At 40.3% G+C, this 22,407-nt stretch overlaps 1 protein-coding gene and 1 non-coding gene across 2 annotated transcripts in view; both read right to left on the reverse strand.

Annotated features, from left to right (window-relative positions):
* Positions 1-22,407, reverse strand: part of DNAJC1 (DnaJ heat shock protein family (Hsp40) member C1) — a 146,600-nt gene that overhangs the window by 7,297 nt on the left and 116,896 nt on the right. The window contains exon 9 of the mRNA XM_056114536.1: positions 10,175-10,294. Coding sequence (XP_055970511.1) covers positions 10,175-10,294 — 120 coding nt within the window. The remainder of the gene's footprint in view (positions 1-10,174; positions 10,295-22,407) is intronic.
* On the reverse strand, positions 853-997 carry LOC130024123 (small Cajal body-specific RNA 11). The gene has a single exon (XR_008792564.1). It is a non-coding gene; the product is annotated as a small Cajal body-specific RNA 11 (non-coding RNA).

Consider the following 22,407-nt stretch of genomic DNA (forward strand, 5'->3'; position numbering starts at 1 on the left):
CCAGCATCTCCCCAACCCCCACATCAAATATATATATATATACATATATGACACACATACTGATAGAAAAGATATTAAAGGTAACATGTTTACAGTAAAAAAAATCTGTTATAAATTTTTGTTTGTTTTGGGCCTCACCCAGCTGTGCTAAGGTAATGTACCTGGCTGCATGCATAGCAAGTCTTAACTCTAGTACTATCTCTCTAGCCTCTAAGTTTGTTTTTAAAAATCAAGGTAATATGCAGAAATAGCTGGGGGCGGGGGCGAGCAATATACACCAAGGTGAAAATAGTATGCCTCACTTCAGTTATTCTGATAGAATCTACTAAATGAACTTGCTTTTGGCATATTATCTGGAATGCAACCTTTACAATAACCCTTGGTATAAATTACCATCACCTTTCGCATGGAGATTTGAAATAGTCCCTTTTTATCCTGGTTCTCCACTATAGTGTCTTTGCTATGAAAAGAGAGGAGGGGCCGGAGCGACAGTATAGAGGGTAGGGGGTTTGCCTTGCATGCAGCTTATCTGGGTTTGATCCCCAGTGGTCCCCGGAGAGCATTGCTGGGTACAACCTGAAAACCAAAAAACCCACAAATGAACAAAAAAAGTCAGACTGATCCATTCAGATCTTTCAGTCCTTTGCTCAAAATCAATTTTAAAAAATATTATTCTCTCTTGGGGTTGGAGTAATAGTACAGTGGGTAAGGTGCTTGCCTTGTAGGTAGCCAACCCGGGTTCTATCCCAGCACCCCATAAGGTCCCCAGAGCCTGCCAGGAGTGATTCCTGAGAGCAGAGCCAGGAGGAACCTGAGCACCGCTGGGTGTGGCCCCCCAAATGAAGAAAAACAAAACTCCTCTCCTGCCTTTCACAGGCAGTCCTATGCTCAGGCTGGCCATCCATCCTAAACAGAGAGGGTGATTGCTGTGTGTCTCGTCCGCCTCACTCTGCTGACTGAGCGCCACAGCAGGCAGGAAATGCACAGGCCAGGACAGTGCTCACATTCCTGGCTGAAGTCCTGGGTGTGGTGTGGCTTCCCTCTGGACCCCTTGGCCTCACTGTTCGCGGCCCCCTGCCCATCTCTTTGCAGGACTCTGCAAACCCGCCATGTGCTTCCACCTCAGGCACCGTTGAAGGGCCGAGCCTTACTCCCTGGAATACCTTTTTCAGAGAAGCTCGCTCCATGCCCTGCTCGAATGTTACCTGTCAGCCTTCCCTCGGAACTCTAAACTGCAACTTGTTTTAGTCTCTGGCCCCTGACTGTTGGAATTTTTCTTTTCTTCCGTGGAGTCTGGATCTGTTCATTGGGGCAATTTTAATTGTCTGCGTGGCTAAAGCTTCGCTGCAGTCAAATTGGTTATTCTAGCTCGGTGAAAGGGAAAAGTGAGCAAGAGCGCCCATGAGCACACATCGCTTCAATTATGTTCCTCTGAAGAGAAATTAGTGACCTAATGTGCCTGACGGGAAAACTCAGAGGAGAAGGGGAAAACATGTCTGGTGAACAATCTGCTCCCGCCTTCCACAGCTGCAGACTAAAATGCTGGCCCAGGGAGGGGCCGCTCAGACTCAACACACAAGGCTTGGTGTGTGGAACTGGGGTTTCCACAGCACCCCTATATCAAAAAACAATCAGTAAAATGTATGAAATATAAAACTCCATTATGATAATGGCTTATGCAATTATGATGGGGCAGATACTGTTCACCAGAGACTAGTACAATGCTGTGCCCACATTTTTGGTGCCACTCAAGGAAAAGTATTCCTGTATCAAATTCTTTGGCTCCATCACTCCATCTTTAGTTTACTTAAATTTCTACTGTGTCTCTAAAAAAAAAAATTCATACATATAAAAACGTCCAGGTTCTCAGCCAAACGGTCTATCGTATCTCTAGCCTGCCCTTTCTCCAGTGTAGACGTCTAGACCGCCAGGGATCTAGGGACTGCTACTCACTGGGCTGGACCAGAGGTTCTCACACCTACTCGGTCTGCTTGCACCCTTTTCAGAGGAAAAAAACTGCTCAATGCCCCCAGGAAATCGACCTTCTTTACGGGAGCAAAGCACCCACCAATTGCACCCGAGGTTGCACCCAGTAGTATCACCCATTTGGGAAAACCCAGGGCTAGGTCCACTCTTGGGTTCCATGTCTACCCATCTCTCCTTTTTCTGGGCTATAATCTCGAAAACTCCAGAAGAAAGAGCACAAATCCTCATGTGTTCACTGTACTCTGCTCTGGGTGCAGAACTGATTCCCCTCAGAAGTGTGACTGATAGCTTGTTCCTCAGTCCTGTGTCCTCAACAATTTGATGACATTCTGAGTTTCTATAGAGTTCCCCACCCTGGAAGCTTTGAAGATCTCTGTGACCTCAGAGTATATACATTTTTATATGCACTGTATGGCTCTGGAAGACTCTTACACATCTATCTCAGGTATTCCTACACCCTGAAAAACTTCACTGCAAGTCCTTTTACTTAAACTGAACCTCTTGGATTAAGGTATTTCTTATCTTTCCTATAATTTTTAAATGATCTATTCTTTAGGAGATTTTCCTGATAACTTTCAACCACCCAACTCTGTTTCTTTCCTTTTTCCTGTGTTCTGTAAATTCGACATCTTTTGGTACTCTAGATACCAAAATTGGTGCAGTTTTCCTCTGCTATCCAAAAGTTGAATGTTTCAATTTGATAGGTTATATTTTGCATTGGGAATACTAAAACAGTTTTAAAACATAATGTGTTAACAAGTAAAATCCAGCTGTTTATGTGACAAAGTAAAATTTATCTTAGAAATATAAAGGGATCTCAAAAATACACGTGATCATTTTAAGAGATGTTAAAAAGCTCACCATTCCAATAATAAACTGAGGAAAAGTTCCCAAGAATATCTCCTATATCAATAATAAAATTAAAAGTCAAACATTAGGTTTTCTTTTTGGGTCACACCCGGTGGTACTCAGGGGTTACTCCTGGCTCTGAACTCAGAAATTATTCCTGGAGGGACCATCTGAGATGCTGCGGATTGAACCTGGGTCATCTGTGTGAAAGGCAAATGCCTACCTGCTCTACTATTGTTCTGACCCAAACATTAGGTTTTCTTATTAGAATGTTTGTAAAGCTGAAAAGTATGTACTAATTACTGTTATACAATCAAATAAGGTAACAATACATATTATGAAATAAAAAAATTATAGAAAATACCATCATTCTGGAAATTTTAATGGACACAAACTCTATTTGTGGAAATTAGGAAGCAAATTATAAAAATGAGTGCTACTCATGATCAGGAAATGCAGACCAAAACAAGACTGAGATCTAATCTCACACCAGTGGGAATGGCACACTGTCCTCCCATTGTTCATCGATTTCTTTAAGCAGGCACCAGTAATATCTCCATTGTGAGACTTGTTACTGTGTTTGGCATATCGAATATGCCACAGGGAGCTTGCAGGCTCTGCCGTGTGGGTAGGATACTCTCGGTAGCTTGCCAGGCTCTCCGAGAGGGACGGAAGAATCGAACCTGGGTCAGCCGCATGCAAGGCAAACGCCCTACCCGCTGTGCTATCGCTCCAGCCAGGGAATGGCAAAAAGTTGAAAATATCCAGTGTTGGTGGGGTTGCTGTGAGAAGAGACCCCTTCTCCCCCTTGGTGGGAATGCCATCTGTGGAAGCCTCTGTGGAAAGCAATATGGAGATCTCTCCAAAAAACAGAAACAAAATTCTCATATGACCCAGTGATACCAAATCTTGGCATCTATTTTCCAAACACAAAAGCATTGATTTGAAAGGATTTATGTAACTTACTTTCACTACTGCACTTAGTATAATAAAATAGATATGGAAACAACCCAAATGCCCAACTCTGAATGAATGGATTAAGTAGCACAGTATTTCTACTCAATGGAATATTATGTGGCTCTAAGGAAAAGCCAAACCATGTAATTTGCAGCAATATGGATGGCACCAGAGCATGCAGAGTGGGTTTGTCAGAAGGAAAGGGATCGACACAGAATGATCTCTCTCCTATTTGGGACTTAAAGACACACAGCAAAGTAGAAACAAAGGTCCAAATGCAACACAATGGGAGAACTGATCCACACAATGGAGTTTGGGGGTGGGTGGGAGCTTAAAGGGAGGAGTACAAGGGTCTCCGTGGGCAGGCAAATATGCTGGTGAAGGTGGAGTGTTGGAATTTTGCGTATGGGAAACTATCATTAGCAGATCAACAGTACCGTAAATCAAACCCTAATCAATAGAGAAAGGTTCAAAAAATATAATGAATGCTATAACACTTTCCACTTGATGAGCAATGATGAATAGCAAAAAATATGTTCTGTGTGGAAGAGACTAAGTGGCCATTCATATGCTGCCAGGAGCACTGTATTTTATCATAACCTCTTGGGAAGATAATTTTAGAGTTATCAAAGGTCTTTTAAAAAATCCATATTTTTGAATTAGCAGCTCTTTTGGAGAAGCAAGTATGAATATAAAGGTGAATGGAAAAAAAAAGGAGTGTGGACATTCCCCCCAAACAGCAAATACAGAAACAATATTGATCACAGGACGCTCCTGATTAGTTCAAGATAGAGGGTGTAATCTGTGTTTAGAAAAATGAAGCGGAGAGAGCTCAAAGTGCTGAGTGAGTGCGGGAGGGGTGATTCTGAGCAGAGGCAGACTATGGTCCCAAAGTACCCCAATTTTTTTTAGTGGCTCCCAGAGATCACTCCTGGTGGGGCTTGAAGCAAGATTGGCTGCGCACTAGGCCAGTGTCCTACCAGCTATCTTTCCAATTCACTTTTTAAAAATTTTTATTAGTGAAACACCATGAGGTACAGTTGTAGACTTAGAAATTTTTTTGCTTGGGATCAAGTACCCATCCCTCCACCAGTGCCCATTCTCCACTACCAATATTCCCAGTATCCCTCTCACCCCTCCCCTGCCCCGTCCCCCTCCTATCCCATCCTGCCTCTGTGGCAGAGCATTCCCTTTTGGTCTCTATCTCCTTTTGGGTGCTGAGGTTTGCAAAAGAGGCACTGAATGGCTCTCATGTTCAGTCTATAGTCTACTTTCAGCATGCATCTCCCAACTGGGGAGGATCCTCCCAACTCCCTTTACTTGGTGTTTCCCTTCTCTATCTGAGCTGCCTTTTCCCCTAGCATGTGTGGCTGGCCTCCAAGCCATGGAGTGAACCTCCTGGTACTTGTCTCGACTATTCTTGGATGTTAGTCTCCTATTTTGTTACTTTATATTCTCCAGATGAATGCAATCTTTCTGACTGCTCCTCTCTTTCTGACTCATTTCACTTAGCATGATACTTTCCATGTAGTACCACTTGTATGTAAATTTCATGACTGCATCTTTTCTAACAGCTGCATAGTACTCCATTATGTAGATGTACCAGCTTCTTTAATCAGTCATCTGTTCTTGGACACTCAGGTATTTTCCAGATTTTGGCTATTGTGAACAGTGCAGCAATGAACATAGAAGTGCAGATGTCATTTCGACTATACTTTTTTGCTTCTCTGGGATATATTCTCAGGAGTGGTATTGCTGGGTCAAATGGGAGCTCAATTTCTAATTTTTTGAGAATCGTCCATACTGTTTTCCAAAAGGGCTGAACCAGTTGGCATTCCTACCAGCAGTGAAGGAGGGTCCCTTTCTCGCCACATCTGTGCCAGCACCGGTTGCTTTTGTTCTTCTGGATGTGGACCAGTCTCTGTGGTGTGAGATATCTCATTGTTGTTTTGATCTGCATCTCCCTGATGATTAGTGATGTAGAGCATTTTCTCATGTGCCTTTTAGCCATTCGAATTTCTTCTTTGAGAAAGTTTCTGTCATTTCATCGCCCCATTTTTTGATGGGGTTGGATGTTTAATTCTTGTGGAGTTCAACCAGTGCTTTGTATATCCTTGATATCAACCCCTTATCAGATGGGTATTCTGACCACTGTTTTTTTTGAGGTGCAGAAGCTTCTTAATTTAAGATAGTCCCATTTGTTTATCTCTGTTTCCACTTGGTTGGTCAGTGGAGTGTCGTCTTCGAAGATATTGTTAGCCTCAACATCGTGGAGGGTTTTGCTGACCTTGTCTTCAATGAACCTTATGGATTTTGATCTGATGTTGAGATTTTTAATCCATTTTGATCTGACTTTTGTGCATGGTGTTAGGTCGAGTTCTAAGAACATTTTTTTTGCATGTGGTTGTCACTTTTTTTTTAAGTTTAGAAAAATGGGGTAGTACAGGGAGTAAGGCACTAGCCTTGCATGTACCTGATCCCTGGCACCTGGTACCTGGAACAGTCAATAGTTCGACTCAGAAGAAACATTACATGTAGTCACATGCCTAGAGAGACTAAAGTCTACAATACTCCATGTAATGTTTACAGAAGTCTTTTTATTTGTTTGGTTTTGGGCTATTCTTGATTCTAGTGAGAACAATTTGAACTCATTATCTATTAATATGATTGAAAATCAATCAATCATCTAATGAGGAGAATGCAATAAAGCAATATTCCTTTCTATAATTTAAATATTCTTTCAGGTTGGGAGTTTGAGAGAGTAAGGACAGAGGACAATGAAAGAGTCTGAGATCAAGCCCAGAGCAAGCCCAGAGCAACTGAAGTGCTACAGCAGGATTCCTGGTTAGGAGGACACTCTTCACCTTCTCGATCTGTGTAATCTGAATCTATCAGTTACTGTATAGGTCACTGGTATTTTTCTACTGAATAATCTGCTTCTGTACTTAAACAACAGATTCTCCCAATAGGCATCTCTAGGTGGAGAGACATAAAATAAAACCGAGAATGTTATTTCCCCTCCCCCCTTTCAATTACAGGAGGGGACACCTATCTAACCACAGACTTCTTACCTCTCACTGTGGCACTAAGCTAATTAAATGTTTAAATCCATTCCCCTGTTCTTTGTTTTGCTGCCTACCTGGGCCTTTCCCAAGAAGGGATAAAATCTCCAATCAGTCTGTTATCACAAACAGAATGCAAGAGATTAGTGACAACCAGAGAAGCAGAGTCAGTTTACATCCTTTCAGGCAAGAGAATGATATTATTTCACAAGCAAGAAATCTGAGGCTCCCTGACCTTAATTTAGAAAATCTGCAGTTAATAATCACATTAAAGTTGGTTTTACATGCCAGACAGTTTTTGTTTCCTTGTTGTTTTTATGATTTCAATGTCCTTTGTGCTTACCAAAATTATTTGCTGAAAGGCATATATTAACATTTAAAGTTTTAAAAATCTTAATAATAAAGTAGGTCTTACATGTTAGGTATATCTGAATTAAAAGATGCTTTGCATTTTTTTTTCTTTTTGGGTCACACCCGGCGATGCACAGGGGTTACTCCTGGCTCTGCACTCAGGAATTACTCCTGGCAGTGCTCAGGGGACCATATGGGATGCTGGAGATTGAACCTGGGTCAGCCACATGCAGGGCAAATGCCTACCCGCTGTGCTATCACTTCAGCCCCGATGCTTTGCATTTTTAAAAACATTATTAGTATTTATCCAAAGTGGAACTCAGCAATATAAATTCGTTAACTGCAAAATTAACACACAAAAATCCTTTCTTAATTGAGGAATAAAATGGACTTTTCAGTGTCATCTGTTCACCCAAACAGAGAATGTGCAGATCTTATAAGGTCACACTTTCACCCTGCGTCCAAAAAGGTCAATTCTTTCTTGAAGGAAAGAGAATTAAGCTGGAGTTTACACATTTTGCAAGAAAAATGGGTCAAAGAACAAATATGGAGAATTGGTACAGGTGATCAGGATAATATAAAGAGATTTCTGATGACAACAAGCTGAACTTGGTTTCTGTTTCATAATCACTTAATGAAAACAAATCTAATTAGTACCAAAAACCAAAATAAGTGTAAGCAAGTTTAAAAGTGCAGTTAACTTTCACTTAACATTCTGTTAAAGGAACTGCTTTATCCGGTCCCATTTCAGTGGCTTTAAAAAGATCGTGTTTACTAAAACAAGGGAGATGTTCTCCCTCATCTACCTGTTCTCTTTTAGAGTGATTTATAGTCTAGCTGCATTTTGTGTATAAACAGTTACTGAAAATGTCCACTCATGGCGATGACGCACACAGAATGAAAACAGTGTCAATCGTCTAACTACAGATACACTGACATGGAAGAAATACTGCAAAGGCATGTAGTGGCTTAAAGTTTAAATTTGCAAAAAACCTATTTTCAAGGTATTTCTGGTACTACAAAAATAGAACTAATACTTGGAAGTGAAAATAACTATCACTAATACAGAATCAGTCCCCCTTGGGTAAATATAGAAGAAAAAGTAATTAAAACACATGGGATAAATTTGCAAACACTTTAAAAGATGTTTTTCCTTATATCAAGACTATGCTTATAAACTATGAATAGATTTTTCTAGGTCTATGATAGTAACCAGTCATTTCAAGGTTCTGTCAGTTACATCATATATTCTTAGCATTCCAACTATCACCTCTTAAAATGTAATGATAAAAATTAATTTAAAATATTACTCTATTCAGTTACCTTATTACTCTACTCTTTGGTATAATCAGCTATAGGTATCAGGAAATATTTTAAAAGTTAAAGGTACCATTATTTTCAAAGAAGACATTAAACTATTTTTCCTTAAGTGATGAAAGTAAAAATTGGGGGGCCTTTTAAAAACAGTATTTTGTAATTTTCTAAAAATTGTTTTTGTTTATAATTATATCAACAGTATAATCAGAGTTGTAGTAGTTACTTAAAACATCAGTAATTACAGAACGTCCTTAATTTGGTTAGATACTTGTTGATATCATTAATTTATCTTAAGACTGCTTATAAAAATGATAAAAACATATCACAGTAGCATTCTAGCAGGAAAAAAAAGTATTCTTGTAGTTGTTCTATAGTCACCAAAGATGGTTGAACTCTTCATAAAGAACAGCAATAAATAAATAAATCTATGGTACAAGAGCTGTTCTTCCATTTGATTGAACTTTAAATCTGAAGCCAGAATAATGAAACAAATTTCTAAAAAAATTCAAGAAGTAATCTTTTAAATGTGATTTAAGAAAGGCTATAATAACTAAAGACTATTGTATTACTTAGAATTTTCAAAAGCAGCTCCTCTCCAGAAAAAAAATTAATTCAAAAGTTTTGTGAGTTTGTTTCTAAGTTAAAAAGCAGCCATGATAATAAGAAAAATAACTTCCAATACTCATTATGCAGACTTTTAAAAGTGTTCATTATTAAAATATACTCCAAACAAGCTAAAAATCAAAGATGACATACACTTTGTTTCTTTAACCCCTTGAATATTTTAAAATTCATTGTATTTTTAAAAGGTAGTAAAGAATACTTAATATTATGAAAATAAAAATTCCTTCCCATTTTAAGAAGGCATTTACTGAATATAATATAGTACACATCAGGCACTATGATAGGTGGTTTTTATAAGATTCTCTGCACTAAAGTTCCTCAATTAAGCACACAAAATGTTAAGCAGAATATTTTCCAGGTACTTTGCCTTTTGAATGTTAGAATCTTTAGTAAGTAACTATGACCTAATCACAGAAAGACAATGCTAGCTTATAAAGCTAATCTCTGTGTTTGAATGATAGTCTATCTACAGTTTATTACCCACATATAATATCTATATATAATTCAATATCTATAACTATAGGTATATGCTGTATATACTTATAGTTTTGCTATACAACTTGTCAAAGTGGATGGTAGACTATCCTTGAAGCAGAAATACAAGTATAGGAAGATCACTCATTTAATTAATGCAAACCACCTGTCTAAATATCTACAACAATCTGTACTTCAACGTTAAAAAGATCCAGCTGAAATACAACTTTTCTAATTCTGATCAGTCTAAGAATTGTTTACTCCACAGTGTAAGGGTCACTATAAACACAAAAACTAGCATTGTTTTTCTGTGATTAGGTTACAGTAGCTTAAGTCTCCAAACACTGGAATTCCTCACACAGCTGTTAATTGTGGATCAGGGGACTGGCTGACATCTGCTTCTCGCTTATTTCATTAATGGTTCACTTCCAGGTCCTAGAAGAATCATAGCCTTTCTCCAAAGATAACGTTGGGCCCATCTATGACTGCCTTTTACAGAGTTGGCTTGTTCTGGTTTGTCACTCTCTGTACAATGCAAATCTGAGTGAACTCACATCTGTCACCGATCGACCCAATTCGTGGGCAATCTTTTCCCATCGACCTGGGGTCCCTCCTGGGAACTTAACCATACTTCTAGTCAGCTGGCTGAGGTCCTCCTCTGTCCATTCAGGTGCCTATACAACATAAAAAAAAGATAATCAGGACAATATTTGCTAAAATATTTCATAAGCCTTAAAACAAATTATTGTCAATAGACTTTATGGGAAAAAAAAATGTATTCCTGTAGGCCAGGGTTTGAGTTGCGTAGTTACCATAATATAAAGCAGAGTGCAGCAGTTTTTACCTTTGTCCATGTCTGCCAACTAAGAAAGCAGAAATACTGTACAGCCGGGCTTTAGATGGCATTAAAGAGGAGAATTCAGTTTTACATTGAAGTAAAGGCATGTTCTCAGTCTATGAAATGCACTCTGTTACTATTGCTCTGAAAATGTAACTATGAAAGGTCTCAAAGTTTTAAAACTTACTTTTAAGTAAGCAAAAAACTTTATAAGCATAAACAAAAACCTAAACAGAAAAGTGTACTCATTAGAATTCGGACAACTTATTTTATCCATTCTACATAACAATCATAAAAACATTTTCAAGAAGTCTGAAGAAATGGTAGCATTTTATAAAAAAACAGCAAACAAACAAACAAAAAACTCAACTTCTAGACTAAGACTTGAACCATCACATATGTCAGGCAAAGTAACATTTCATTTTGAGTTTCGAAGAGTTGCTCAAAAATTTAAGCTGTATATAAAATACCTTAAAGGCTACAAAATCTTTGTTTCAAAAGCAAAAGGTTTCTGCATTTTATCCAACAACGTCAGCTGGTTAAACCCACAGCTGAGCAAAGCAAAAGAAACTACTATCAACGAACACATTACCAAGTTAAAATGATTTTACATTTACAATTTAGGACTCTTCCTGACAGAATAGGCAGGAACCACCCTGATATTAAACAATGAGCAGAGAGATAGGAGGAAGCTCACCTTATTTTCCTTTAATTAAAAAGAAGGGGAAAAAAGGAGGAAATCTTTGAGACAAATACCTTTTCTAATCACCATTTCCGATAATGAACAGGCATACATCAGACCGTTTGCATTACAGAAGCATCAGCACAGAACAACAGTCAGAGGTGAGTGACCCCAGGGACTATCTCCACAGCTCCAGCAAAGCTTCTCCCAGACACTAATCCTCCCTGTCATTCTCCCACTGTGCTCTAACCACACTGACATCCGCCTGCCTCACTGCAAGCTTAACGGGGCCCTTCCTGACTTTTTACTGTCTCCCCCAATCAATGGTTCAAGCGTGCTCTTTTCACCATGTCCAAATGGCAGCTTCACTCATAATCAAAGTGCACTGCCCCTGTTAAAGGGCTTTCCGAAAGGCTCTCCCATTTGCATTCATTTGCAAAGCAAACTACTTTTATTCACTTTGTTCTGCTATCAAGAATGTTCCCTGAAGCAGATAAATTGGCATAAATACAACCTGCCACTTAAGAGTCAGTAAATAATAGCCAATAGTAGGGAGGATTTTATCAATCATTCTATATTGTATCCACTAAAAGCTGAAAGCCTTAAACATATTCATCAGTACAACCCTTACGATACATGCATAAATTCACTGAGATAAAAAGGTGGGCCACATTGACTATGCTTGGAATTCTTCTGATATTTAATGAATTATCAGAAATTCTCCCTGTCAGATAATTGAAAAATTTATACTTTTTAAAGCTTCTTTGCTTTGAGTTTATTTCATACCATGAAAAGCTCAAATTACCACAACACAAAGTATTCAAGCCATATAATATATCAACATAATTTAGCGCTACGTAAACTCATCTTATTTTTGCATTATAACAAAATGCAAAATTTGAGAAAGCAAAATTGTCTAAAATGTCAGTAAAATACAAGCCATTGTTTCATAACAACATAATTCTTTGAAATCATTTCTATTTTTTAATAGACTGCCTTTCCAAGTATGCTTCCTGTCTGAACAATGAATATTAAAAATCAATCTGATTTTAATTTCCTGTTAATGAGTCTAAAAATACAGCCTGCTTTTTTCTCTTTATTCTGGAACAAAAAAAATGTTAAATACTTGGTACTGAGAATCCCCAAATTAGCTTACCACTAAGACAATCTTTCCTTTCAGTTTCAGTTATTTATTATTAATTATAAAAATGGTCATCATTTTTATTATTAATGTTTAAAAAAAGACCGCTATTAAGTCGTGCCTGAATCTGACACCATTGAGAGCATTCTTTTAGCGATTCACGATTCTCTCCTACAGCTGTGAGGCGCCTGGGTGAATGTGTAATTCCTCAGCAAGGGTGAGTTGTGTCTTTGGAAGTAACAGGGCCACTGTGATCCGGCGACTAGCGCAGACGCGAGGGGGGCCCTGGTGTGAACGTATTTCTCCTTGTTCTAATCTGGAGCCGACTGTAGCTGTGAAAGTCAAATGAGTGCATAAGCATACTGCTTTGCCACTTAAAACCATGTGTGTCCAATATTACTCAGACGCTGGGCCAAAAATTCATCTCTCCAGTAAAGTAATGGGAGCTGCCACATGGTGCGGGGACAGCTGTTGTGACTCCACAAGCATTCCAATTTTGCATCAGAAAAGCCCCACTCTGGGAATAAATCTCCATACTGAATACAAAATAAAAAGTCACTTTTCAAATTATTCAATATTTCAAAAACATAACGACGACCAAACAGATATATGGAAGTAAGAGCTGATAGAAAAATTTAAATTGTTTTCCCAAATCATGTCCCTTTGGGATAGTTTTTCTGTTGTTGTTGTGAAGCAGTTAGGTTTAAAGATTTGGTTTCCCTGAAATACCTTAGTATTGTTGGGAGACAGGAGTTGGAGGCCATGGGCAACACACAGTATATATTTAAGTAACCTATAAGTGCTTTTCCCCTCACAAAAGTTAGACCATAAAGATGTTAATCACAAAGCACACAATAATAGCATTTTCTTATGTCAATTACAAGAGGTCTATATTTAATAAAAATTGAAATCAATGAACAACATTTCCATTGAGATTATTAATTGGTCATTATAGATTAATATATATTCAGGTGTTGCGATTTTGGACTTGTAAATTGAGCCGAATCTATTAAAAATATTTAATAAGAAATTTAACTAAGAAAATATCATCCGGGCAAGAGAGAGAGCTCATGGGCTGGAGTGCTTCTCTGCTGCAGGACACCTGGGTTTGATTCTGCACTGCGTGGGACAAGGACCGCCAGGTGTGGGCCCCCAAACAAACAAATATTCTGTGCTGACTCTGTAGTTTAGGATATGCACTTGGCATTTAGCTATACAATTTTCTTTGCCTAAAATTTAAAAATGGAGGTGATACGTGCCCTTGACTATATACGGGGTAAGTGGTATGTTAAAGACAAAAACAAAAGCTAAAGCATCTCAAAGATCTCTTAAGACTAGAAACTCATTTTGGAGAAAAATCTTGTCTTCCTTTAGCAGCGACAATCCCTTCTCTCCTACAGCGTCCAGAAAGGTTTCCTCCTCTACAGCTTGGCTATCATATTTAAAGTGTGCCCTACAGGGGCCGGAGAGATAGCACAGCTGGTAGGGCATTTGCCTTGCACGTGGCCAACCTGGGTTCGATCCCCGGCATCCCATATGGTCCCCAAAGCACCGCCAGGAGTAATTCCTGAGTGCAGAGCCAGAAATAACCCCGAGCATCGCTGGATGTGACCCGAAAAGCAAAAAATAAATAAATAAAAAATTAAAGTGTGGCCCACAGGTGGCAAAAACCTGCAAAATGTTTGCCACCTAGGGTCAGAGAGATAGTACAGCAGGTAAGCACTTGCCCTGCATACGGCTGACCTGAGTTCTATCCCAACACCCTACAGGGTTCCCCAAGCCAATCAAAAGTGATCCCTGAGAGCAGAGCCAGGTGAGTACTTACCAGTGCTCACTTACCCAGACTCCTGAGTAAGTGAGCACTGCCAGGTGTGGCCCAAAAACGAAAAAAAAAAAAAAAGAGAAATGTAGATTTAGGAATTTATAGTGTTAGAAACTCACAGCAATTTAATAGCACTGTGATGACCAGCACTGTGATGACCAAGCACAGGCATCAGTTCTTACTTAGAACAGTGGCCTAATACAAATTGGTCAGCAACAGATGGAAACAATTCTTTAACCGACAGGTACTTTGAGAAATTCTGCTCAAGACAAATAGTTCAACTGCCCTGTTACCTCTCTTCGGGGAAGAAACAATAAATCCCCTCTGAAATGCACACAAAGATCCATGTTTTTTTAAAAAAAAATTTAAAAATGTCATTATGGTTTAGGTTATCTGGCACCCAGTTAAAAGTTAATTAATACAGGAAGACTATTGCAAAGAGCTTGCGGTGAAAGCACATCTAAGATGTCTGAGAAACAGCGGAGGACGGGAATGACTGACAAAGCAAGCAGAAGGGGCAGAGGGAGAAGATGAGGCCAGAGAGATAAGGAGCAAAATCACAGCAGAGTTTAGAGGTCACTATAAAGACAGGCTCCGTCATCCTTACTCTGCGCTGGGAGGGCCTTCCCTCCTTTCAGCTGGCTGGGTGCTGGTTCTGTTTGTTGAGGAGGGCTTATTTACTACGGGGTGGTGGGCTAGTGCGGTCACTGAGGAACGCTAGAAGCTGCGAGAGAAAATTCCCAAAGTGCTGGCCTTCCACAGGGTGAGAGTGAAAGCAGGTGGAGGGACACCGCTGGCCTGGATGGCCACATCTAGCACCATGCCAAAGAAGCGGTGGCAATTTACCACACTGGTCTAATCATTTACCACCATGGCCTGACAGTTGAGCAACAGGGAGTTCCAGCCAAAACGAGTATCTTAGAAGAGTGACTGAGTGTGATGGGACACAGGACAAACGTGCATGCTTTGCCGGTGCCACAGGAACTACTAAATCCTTCACCATCATGGCACCCACTGTTCTAAAATATTCCACATGGTCTCAGACATATGACTCAATGAGTAATACACTAAATATTTGGCACTTAAAAATTATATCGATGAAACGGGACCCCATAGTCTAGTTCCTCCCTTATTAGTTAATCTGAGCCAATAAATTAAAATAGGGCCTTTAAGGAATGAAATCCATTATATTACATATTTAGAAAAGGGGTCATTATACCCACTGCTTTCGCCATTTAGCAGCCCAATTTAGCCTGATCTTAAATGCGGGAAGAATGAATGGTATCTCCAGGTGGATTACCTCAACCTTCATGCTGTGGACCTCATGAACACCCCAACAGCCGATATTACTTAAGTTCCTGCCTCCCTCCAACCAGCCAGTGGTATTTTGCTGTTACCAATTCTGTGAAGAGATTTTGTTTCACATCTGCCAATAGCCTCTGACTGCAGTTTGCCTTCACCAGCACAGAGACAAGATACAGACACTTTGACTTTGCCATCACTAGGGCCACAGAAGCCTGGTCCTGGCAAACAACGTGCGGAGGCATGATCTTAAGTGGGTTCTGGGCTGTCCATGGTCAGGAGTGTGACACTATGCTGGTTTCTTCCTCGGAGAATCAAACCATTTAGGATTTTCAAGGAGCTCACAAGGGGACGGGCCATTGCCTCCCTCACACGTGGTGTCAACATCTGCCACCATGGCTGACATCCCAAGAGGTATTTGGTGACCCGAATGCTGCTCCCCACCCATGACACTGTCTTGCGGCCGCCCCGACTTTCTCACCTCTCACACTTATTTTAGGTTTTATGAGTTCTAGAAGAAACCCTTTCCTCATCTACAAAATATACATAAGCCTATTTATGCTGCTGTTTGCAAGATGCCTCACCTTGAATGGGCCCTCTCTCTCACAGAAAGCTCTAGAATTCCATCCAAATTGTAGAACAACAGACATTCTTGTCTGTGCTGCCCCCCTTCTCCCTAGGACTCCTTCCAGGGGAGGTTTTGGCAAGCTCCTCTGTGTTAGAATACCAGTTGTGTACGAGTAATGGTTTTAAAATGGTCAAACCACAAATATTTGGACTTTCCTAAATTAAGACTTCTGGTCTCTTAAAGTGTTTATAGAGCCCTTGGCTTCCATGTGTGAGGCCCTGGATTCAATCTCTGGTACCACACTAGAGAAAAGCTGCTCAAAAAACGAGAAGAGGGGCCAGAGCAATACAGCAGCTAGGACACTTGCCTTGCGTGTTGCCAACTGGGGTTTGGATCCCCAGCATCCTATATGGTCTCCTAGGCAGAGTCAGGAATAATTCCTGAGTGCAGAGCCAGGAGTTACTCCTGAGCATCGCCAGTTGTGACCCAACGAGAAAAACAAAAAGGTGGTAGTGGTGGTGGTGGGTGTGTGTGTGTGCAAAGTGTAGTACAATGAGTAGGAATTGCATGCTGATTGTATGATCCCTGACACCTCTTATGGTCCCCTGAGCCCCTCCAGGAGTGATCCTTGAGCACAAAGCCAGGAGTAAGTCACTAAACACACCAAAACAAACAAAAAACCCCCCAAAAAACCAAAAAACAAAAACAAAAACAAAAAAAAAGGAAAACTGAGGGCAAATGAATAATAGTATCTATCAGGAAAAAAGGATTTGTATTATAGTGACTTATCCACTTCTATTGGGTAGGTGCTAGGTCTTGGTTATTGTGTATTATGGACACGGCTGCCATCCGTGAACTTTTTAAATTGTCTTTTGCTTTTTGGGCCACCCCTGGCTGTGATGAATCTTGGATGCATGCATGGCAAATGCACTGCCTAGGCCTTCCTCTCTGGCCCAAAGGGGGATTGTGTGCCACTCTCCTGATCAGTCTCAGGTCTGCACTACTGAGATTCATCTTTCTCTCAGAAACTATCATGGAGACAGGTCCTTATAACAAATAGCAAAGGGGAGGAATTCATGGGGATTAACATGGTCACGCAGTGACAATGGTTGTTTTATTTGGGAGATGAGGGGCGGAGTGTGGAAAACTTGTCAAGGAGGAAGAGAATAAGCTGGACACTTCCGACTCAACTGCAGTCTCGTTTCCTAATCTCAAGTCTATTGGACAAAAGGTACCAGATGTTTAAGAAGTGGGTCCTCGTGGTTTTCATTCTTTCAGAGACAGAAAATACTTGATTGAAATCAAGGGTGAGGTCTGGTTTAGGATTTTGGCTCTTATTCCTGAGGTTGGCTTAAGACCACTGGGGAACTGAGAAACCAATTCAAAGAAACCTAGGTAAATTTTTGTGGTCAACTTTCCACCTTATAAAACTCTTCTGGGGCTGGAGCAATAGCACAGTGGGTAGGGCGTTTGCCTTGTACACGGCCGACCTGGGTTCAATTCCCAGCCTCCCATATGGTCCCTTGAGCACCACCAGGAGTAATTCCTGAGTGCAGAGCCAGGAGTAATCCCTGTGTGTGACCCAAAAAGCAAAAAAAAAAAAACAAAAAAAAAACCTCCTCTGGACCTTGTTATCTTGGTAACTGCCAATCTGTAAAATTGTGTCTTAAATTATGACTCCAGCAGATGTGAATGACATGTTATTACGGTTTTGATTCCACTTCTCTGATATAAAACATAGATACGAGACATATAGCTGAAAAAGGTCTGGTCTACATTAAAATAAAACAACAACAACATAACCTGAGGGGTTGGGGAGGTACCTTAAAGGGCTGGCGAGCATGTGCCAGGGCCCTAGTTTGATAGCCGGTCGCGCGTGCACCCTCTTAGCACTGCTGTGTGGTGATGCAGGCAGAGGTGTCACTGAGCTGGCCCCAACACCGCTACCAAAAAAACAGGGAAACTCACTATTCAACAATAAAAGACAATGAAGTGGGTAAAACATTCAAACGTGTTCAAAGGAAATGTAAACCAAAATCACAGTGAACTTGAAGCTTGGGATCTGAACCGGGCTACGGAAGATTCTGAGACACAAGGCCAAGAGTTCACGAGGATTCCACAAGCTTTCCTATACGCACTTCACCATGCACGTGGCCCTGTGTAAGAGCGTCATGTGTTTTAAACAATTTAAACCACAGCGACTTGAGATAGTACTATCCATGTTATATAACATTGACAAGCTATGTAACTTGTTCAAGATCTCATAAATCTGCAGCACTATTAAAAGCCCACCAGCGCTCCCCATTTCCTGGGGGGGGGGGGGAATTCAAATTCCTACTCATGCATGGATCTAAAGACTTGGGATTTGGTGCTTGTCTTCCACTCCAGTTTATTTCTTATCAATTTCTATCCCACACCATATCCTTCAGATATTCAGAACCACTGGCGGAGCACTCAGTCTGTTTCAGTTCTCTGATTTTTTTGTCACTTCCTCCCTGTTCAAGAATGTTCTCATTTGCATCGACTACCTAATCATCTTTCTTCATTAGGAAGTTTTCCACAGTGAAGCTTTTCTAACTCCCAGGATACTGACGTTCTGCTTCTCTTATGCTTGCTTCATACTTTTATGGAGTTTTGTAAAAGTTACTGTATTATATTATAATGTTCTCTTTATGTAACTGTTCTCTGTATAGAGTGTGATCTCCTCAAGTTTTGTGACTGTGTTTTTTATTCACATATCTTTAGCACATTATAAAGTCAATGAATAACTACAGAATTAGGATTTTGGGAAAACGTAGAAGTGCTCATAGAAAAATATATAGGAAGACTACTAGGCCCTTCTTTGAAGGTAGGAAAATAAATTCTAAATGTATTATAAAAAAATGATAACACATACAAATGAGAAATGATAATAATTACCCATTTCTCCTAGGATTAAGAGATGTATATCTCTTGCTCAAAAAAGTTAGATGTCTACCAAAGATACATTTCAAATCTCAAGGGAAATTTTTATTTATGTATTTATAGCTCTTAAAGTTAAATGTGGTCTCAAGGGAACAACTATTCTATCTTCAGGCAAAAATTTGCTATATTGTCTTATCTGGGAAAAATAACTGAAACCAAAAGAAACTGAAGGAATTTATAAAACCCAATATACATGATTGGAAAACGTTATAGGGAAATTAGAATTCTGCAGTATTCTTTCCATTTTATTCAATTATGGTCATAAATATTGGTCAATGGTCTTATTCACCAGAATATACTTGAGTCTTATTTTGTTAACTGTTATCCTCTTTGTACACTGAAGTGTAATTTGCTGTCTTAAACGATGATGGGTAATATTTTTACCAGTTATAGTCTCTTAGAACAGTCTAATCTCAATAGCTTTTCTATATGTCATAGTACTTAATAGGATTTTATAGCATTACAAGGGATTGGAAACCATGTGACCTAACAATCCTGTAAGACATCACATTTTACAATTTTAGCTGAACAATTCATTCGTTATCAGTTGTTTAGGTTACAAATATGTGTCAAGTAGTTACTGATGATAGGCACATATATCATGGAATATATTAAACATTTCGGGGCTGGAGCAATAGCACAGAGGATAGGGCGTTTGCCTTGCAAGCGGTCAACCCGGGTTCGATTCCCAGCATCCCATATGGTCCCCTGAGCACCACCAGGGGTAATTCCTGAACGCAGAGCCAGGAGTAACCCCCGTGCATCGCTGGGTGTGACCCAAAAAGCAATATATATGTATGTGTGTGTGTGTGTGTGTGTGGTGTGTGTATATTAAACATTTTTCTTTTTTTACTTTTTGGGTCACACCCAGTGATGCTCAGGAGTTACTCCTGGCTCCGCACTCAGGAATTACTTCTGGCAGTGCTCAGGGGGACCATATGGGATGCTGAGGATCAAACCCGGGTCGGCCATGTGCAAAGCTAATGCCCTACCTGCTATATTATCATTACTCCCCATATTAAACATTTCTTAGGAGGCCAGGGAGTGCTGGAGTGAATTTTTGAACGCAGGAGGCCCGTGTTTGATCTCCAGCACCGCATGGTCATCAGCTCCTTAGTAACATTGGGTGCGGTCCCCAAACCTAAACACAAGCAACCTCTTCCCAAAACATATGCAATTTAGAAACATGGGTCAAGTGGCAGCCTTGCATGTGCAAACCCTGGGTTCATGCCTCTCCTGCTGCCCCCGCCCCCCCGTACTACCAGGCAGGGGTGGCACAGGTAGTTCCCAAGCACCACTGAGCGTGGCCCCCAAATAGTATGTGATTTTGATTGATCAAGATACATTTCATAATTTCCTTCAAGTTTATCATCTGAGAACAAAATTCTAGATTCTTAGAAAAAAAATCCTAAGTACTCAAAAAATATCTGTTGAATTGTCTTCAAGAATAATAATACACGGTAAATTCAAGTTATCACCCTTAGAAAGAGAGGGCTTCTGTAACTTATGGAAAAAAAGAAGATCAAGAGCACAGTTAGAAAAATAACAAAGAGGAATAATTTTTCAAAATGATACTTTATTGGGGTCACAACCAGCAGTGGTTGGGGCAGAACCTGGGACTCCTGCTTACAAAACATGTGTGCCTGGCTTGCAGAGCTATCTCCCAGCCTCTAAGATCATAATATTTTCTACACTGTGGTTGAGTCCTCACTGATCTCTGCGAATTTAAACAAACTCCCACGGGGGTTGAGGAAGGTGACTCTACCGCTTGAGCTTGAGTCACGTTTGTACCTTTACCATTCTTATGTTTTCCATCCTATCTCCTGCTTCTGCATTCTGGGAGATTTATTTGACTAGGTCAGCTTCTAAATTACTGATTATTTTATGGCTTAATCCAACCACTAATCTTTCATTACCGTTTCATCTTTCTATCTCAGTAATCTTTTTTTCTTTGTTTTTGGGTCACATCTGGTTGTGCTCAGGGCTTATTCCTGGCTCTGCTCAAGGATCACTCCCGGCGGGGTAGGGTGCCATATGGTATGCTGTGCTGAGGATCAAACCTGGGTATCACTTTCACGACAAGTACCTAGCAGCTGTAATATCTCTCTTGCTCCCAGTAGTCACATATTTTAAAAATAATTAGTTGTATGGTCTCTTTCAGATTGGCTGTCTTGTCTCCTGATCTTAGTATGTCAGTTTTCTTTTCTTTTTCCATTGCTTGTCTTTTGGGCCATACCCAGTGGTGTTTAGGGCTTAATTCTGGTGGTGCTCAGGGGGACTATATGTGGTGCTGGATACTGAGCTTGGGTCAGCTACATGTGAGGCAAGTGCCTTACCCACTGAACTATTTCTCAGCACTCAACATTCTTTTTGTTGTATCTGCTGGCAATGTCAAAGTTTCTGATATCCTACTTGAGCAACATTTCATTGAGGTGTTTTCCCTCCCTCTCCCCTCTCGGAGAGCCGGGCAAGCTACCGAGAGTATCTCGCCCTCACGGCAGAGCCTGGCAAGCTCCCCGTGATGTATTCGATATGCCAAACACAGTAACAATAAGTCTCACAATGGAGATGTTACTGGGCCCGCTCGAGCAAATCGATGAACAACGGGAGGACAGTGCTTGCTTGCACCTCCCCTCCCCACCTGGCCCTTTTAATAGGATTTCAAAAAAAGTCCTAGATTTTGTGGCAATATAAGGAACAGTATTTGCATTTGCCTTATGTCTGGGCCTTTGGGTTTTACTGGTTCAGCACCACTGAATTTTTCTCATTCTCCTTTCAAAAAAGGGTAGTCCTTTCAGAGTAGTTTTTTCATACAGGAGGTTCAATTTCAGCTATCTACAGACCCAAAGACACTTTTTTTTTTTGGCCTCAGGTTACCAAAACTCCAGGTACTGAGGCTTATATTCTGTGGTATCAGTTTCTGCTGATTTCTGTGGTTTTGAACTATTGTCACTGGCACTAACACTGGATTATCCTTTTATTCTTTTAATCAAGGCTATGAATATATTCTTTTGTTCTTACTAATCTTTTACAGGAAGGGCACGGTTCTATTCAGTCTTTCATGTTGCTAGAAGGTTCCCAAGAGAGACTTCTCAAGGATCAGTCTACATTTAACTTCATGTCCAAACATTCACTTTGTCCATACCAATATGACCTGCATAAATATTACAGTCAACTTATGGATGCTGAGGGATCATTCCTGGTGAGCTCAGAGGACTAGACAGAGATGCCAGGGATCAAATTCGGGTCGGCTGCAGGCAAGGCAAGTGCCCTACCTATTGTACTATTGCTTAGACCCTGAATCTATGTTTTGTTTTGTTTTTTTTTTTTGGTTGTTGTAGTTGAGGCACTCCTGGCTCTGTGCTCAGGGTGCCATATGAAGAGCTAGGATTCAAAATGGGGTTGGCTATATGCAAAATAAGCTCCTAAGCCCCTATACTATCTCTCTAGTTCCTTAACCTATCATTTCT

The sequence above is a fragment of the Sorex fumeus genome, unplaced genomic scaffold, assembly GCF_029834395.1.
Source record: "Sorex fumeus unplaced genomic scaffold, SorFum_2.1 ptg000026l, whole genome shotgun sequence".
Lineage (NCBI taxonomy): Eukaryota > Metazoa > Chordata > Mammalia > Eulipotyphla > Soricidae > Sorex > Sorex fumeus.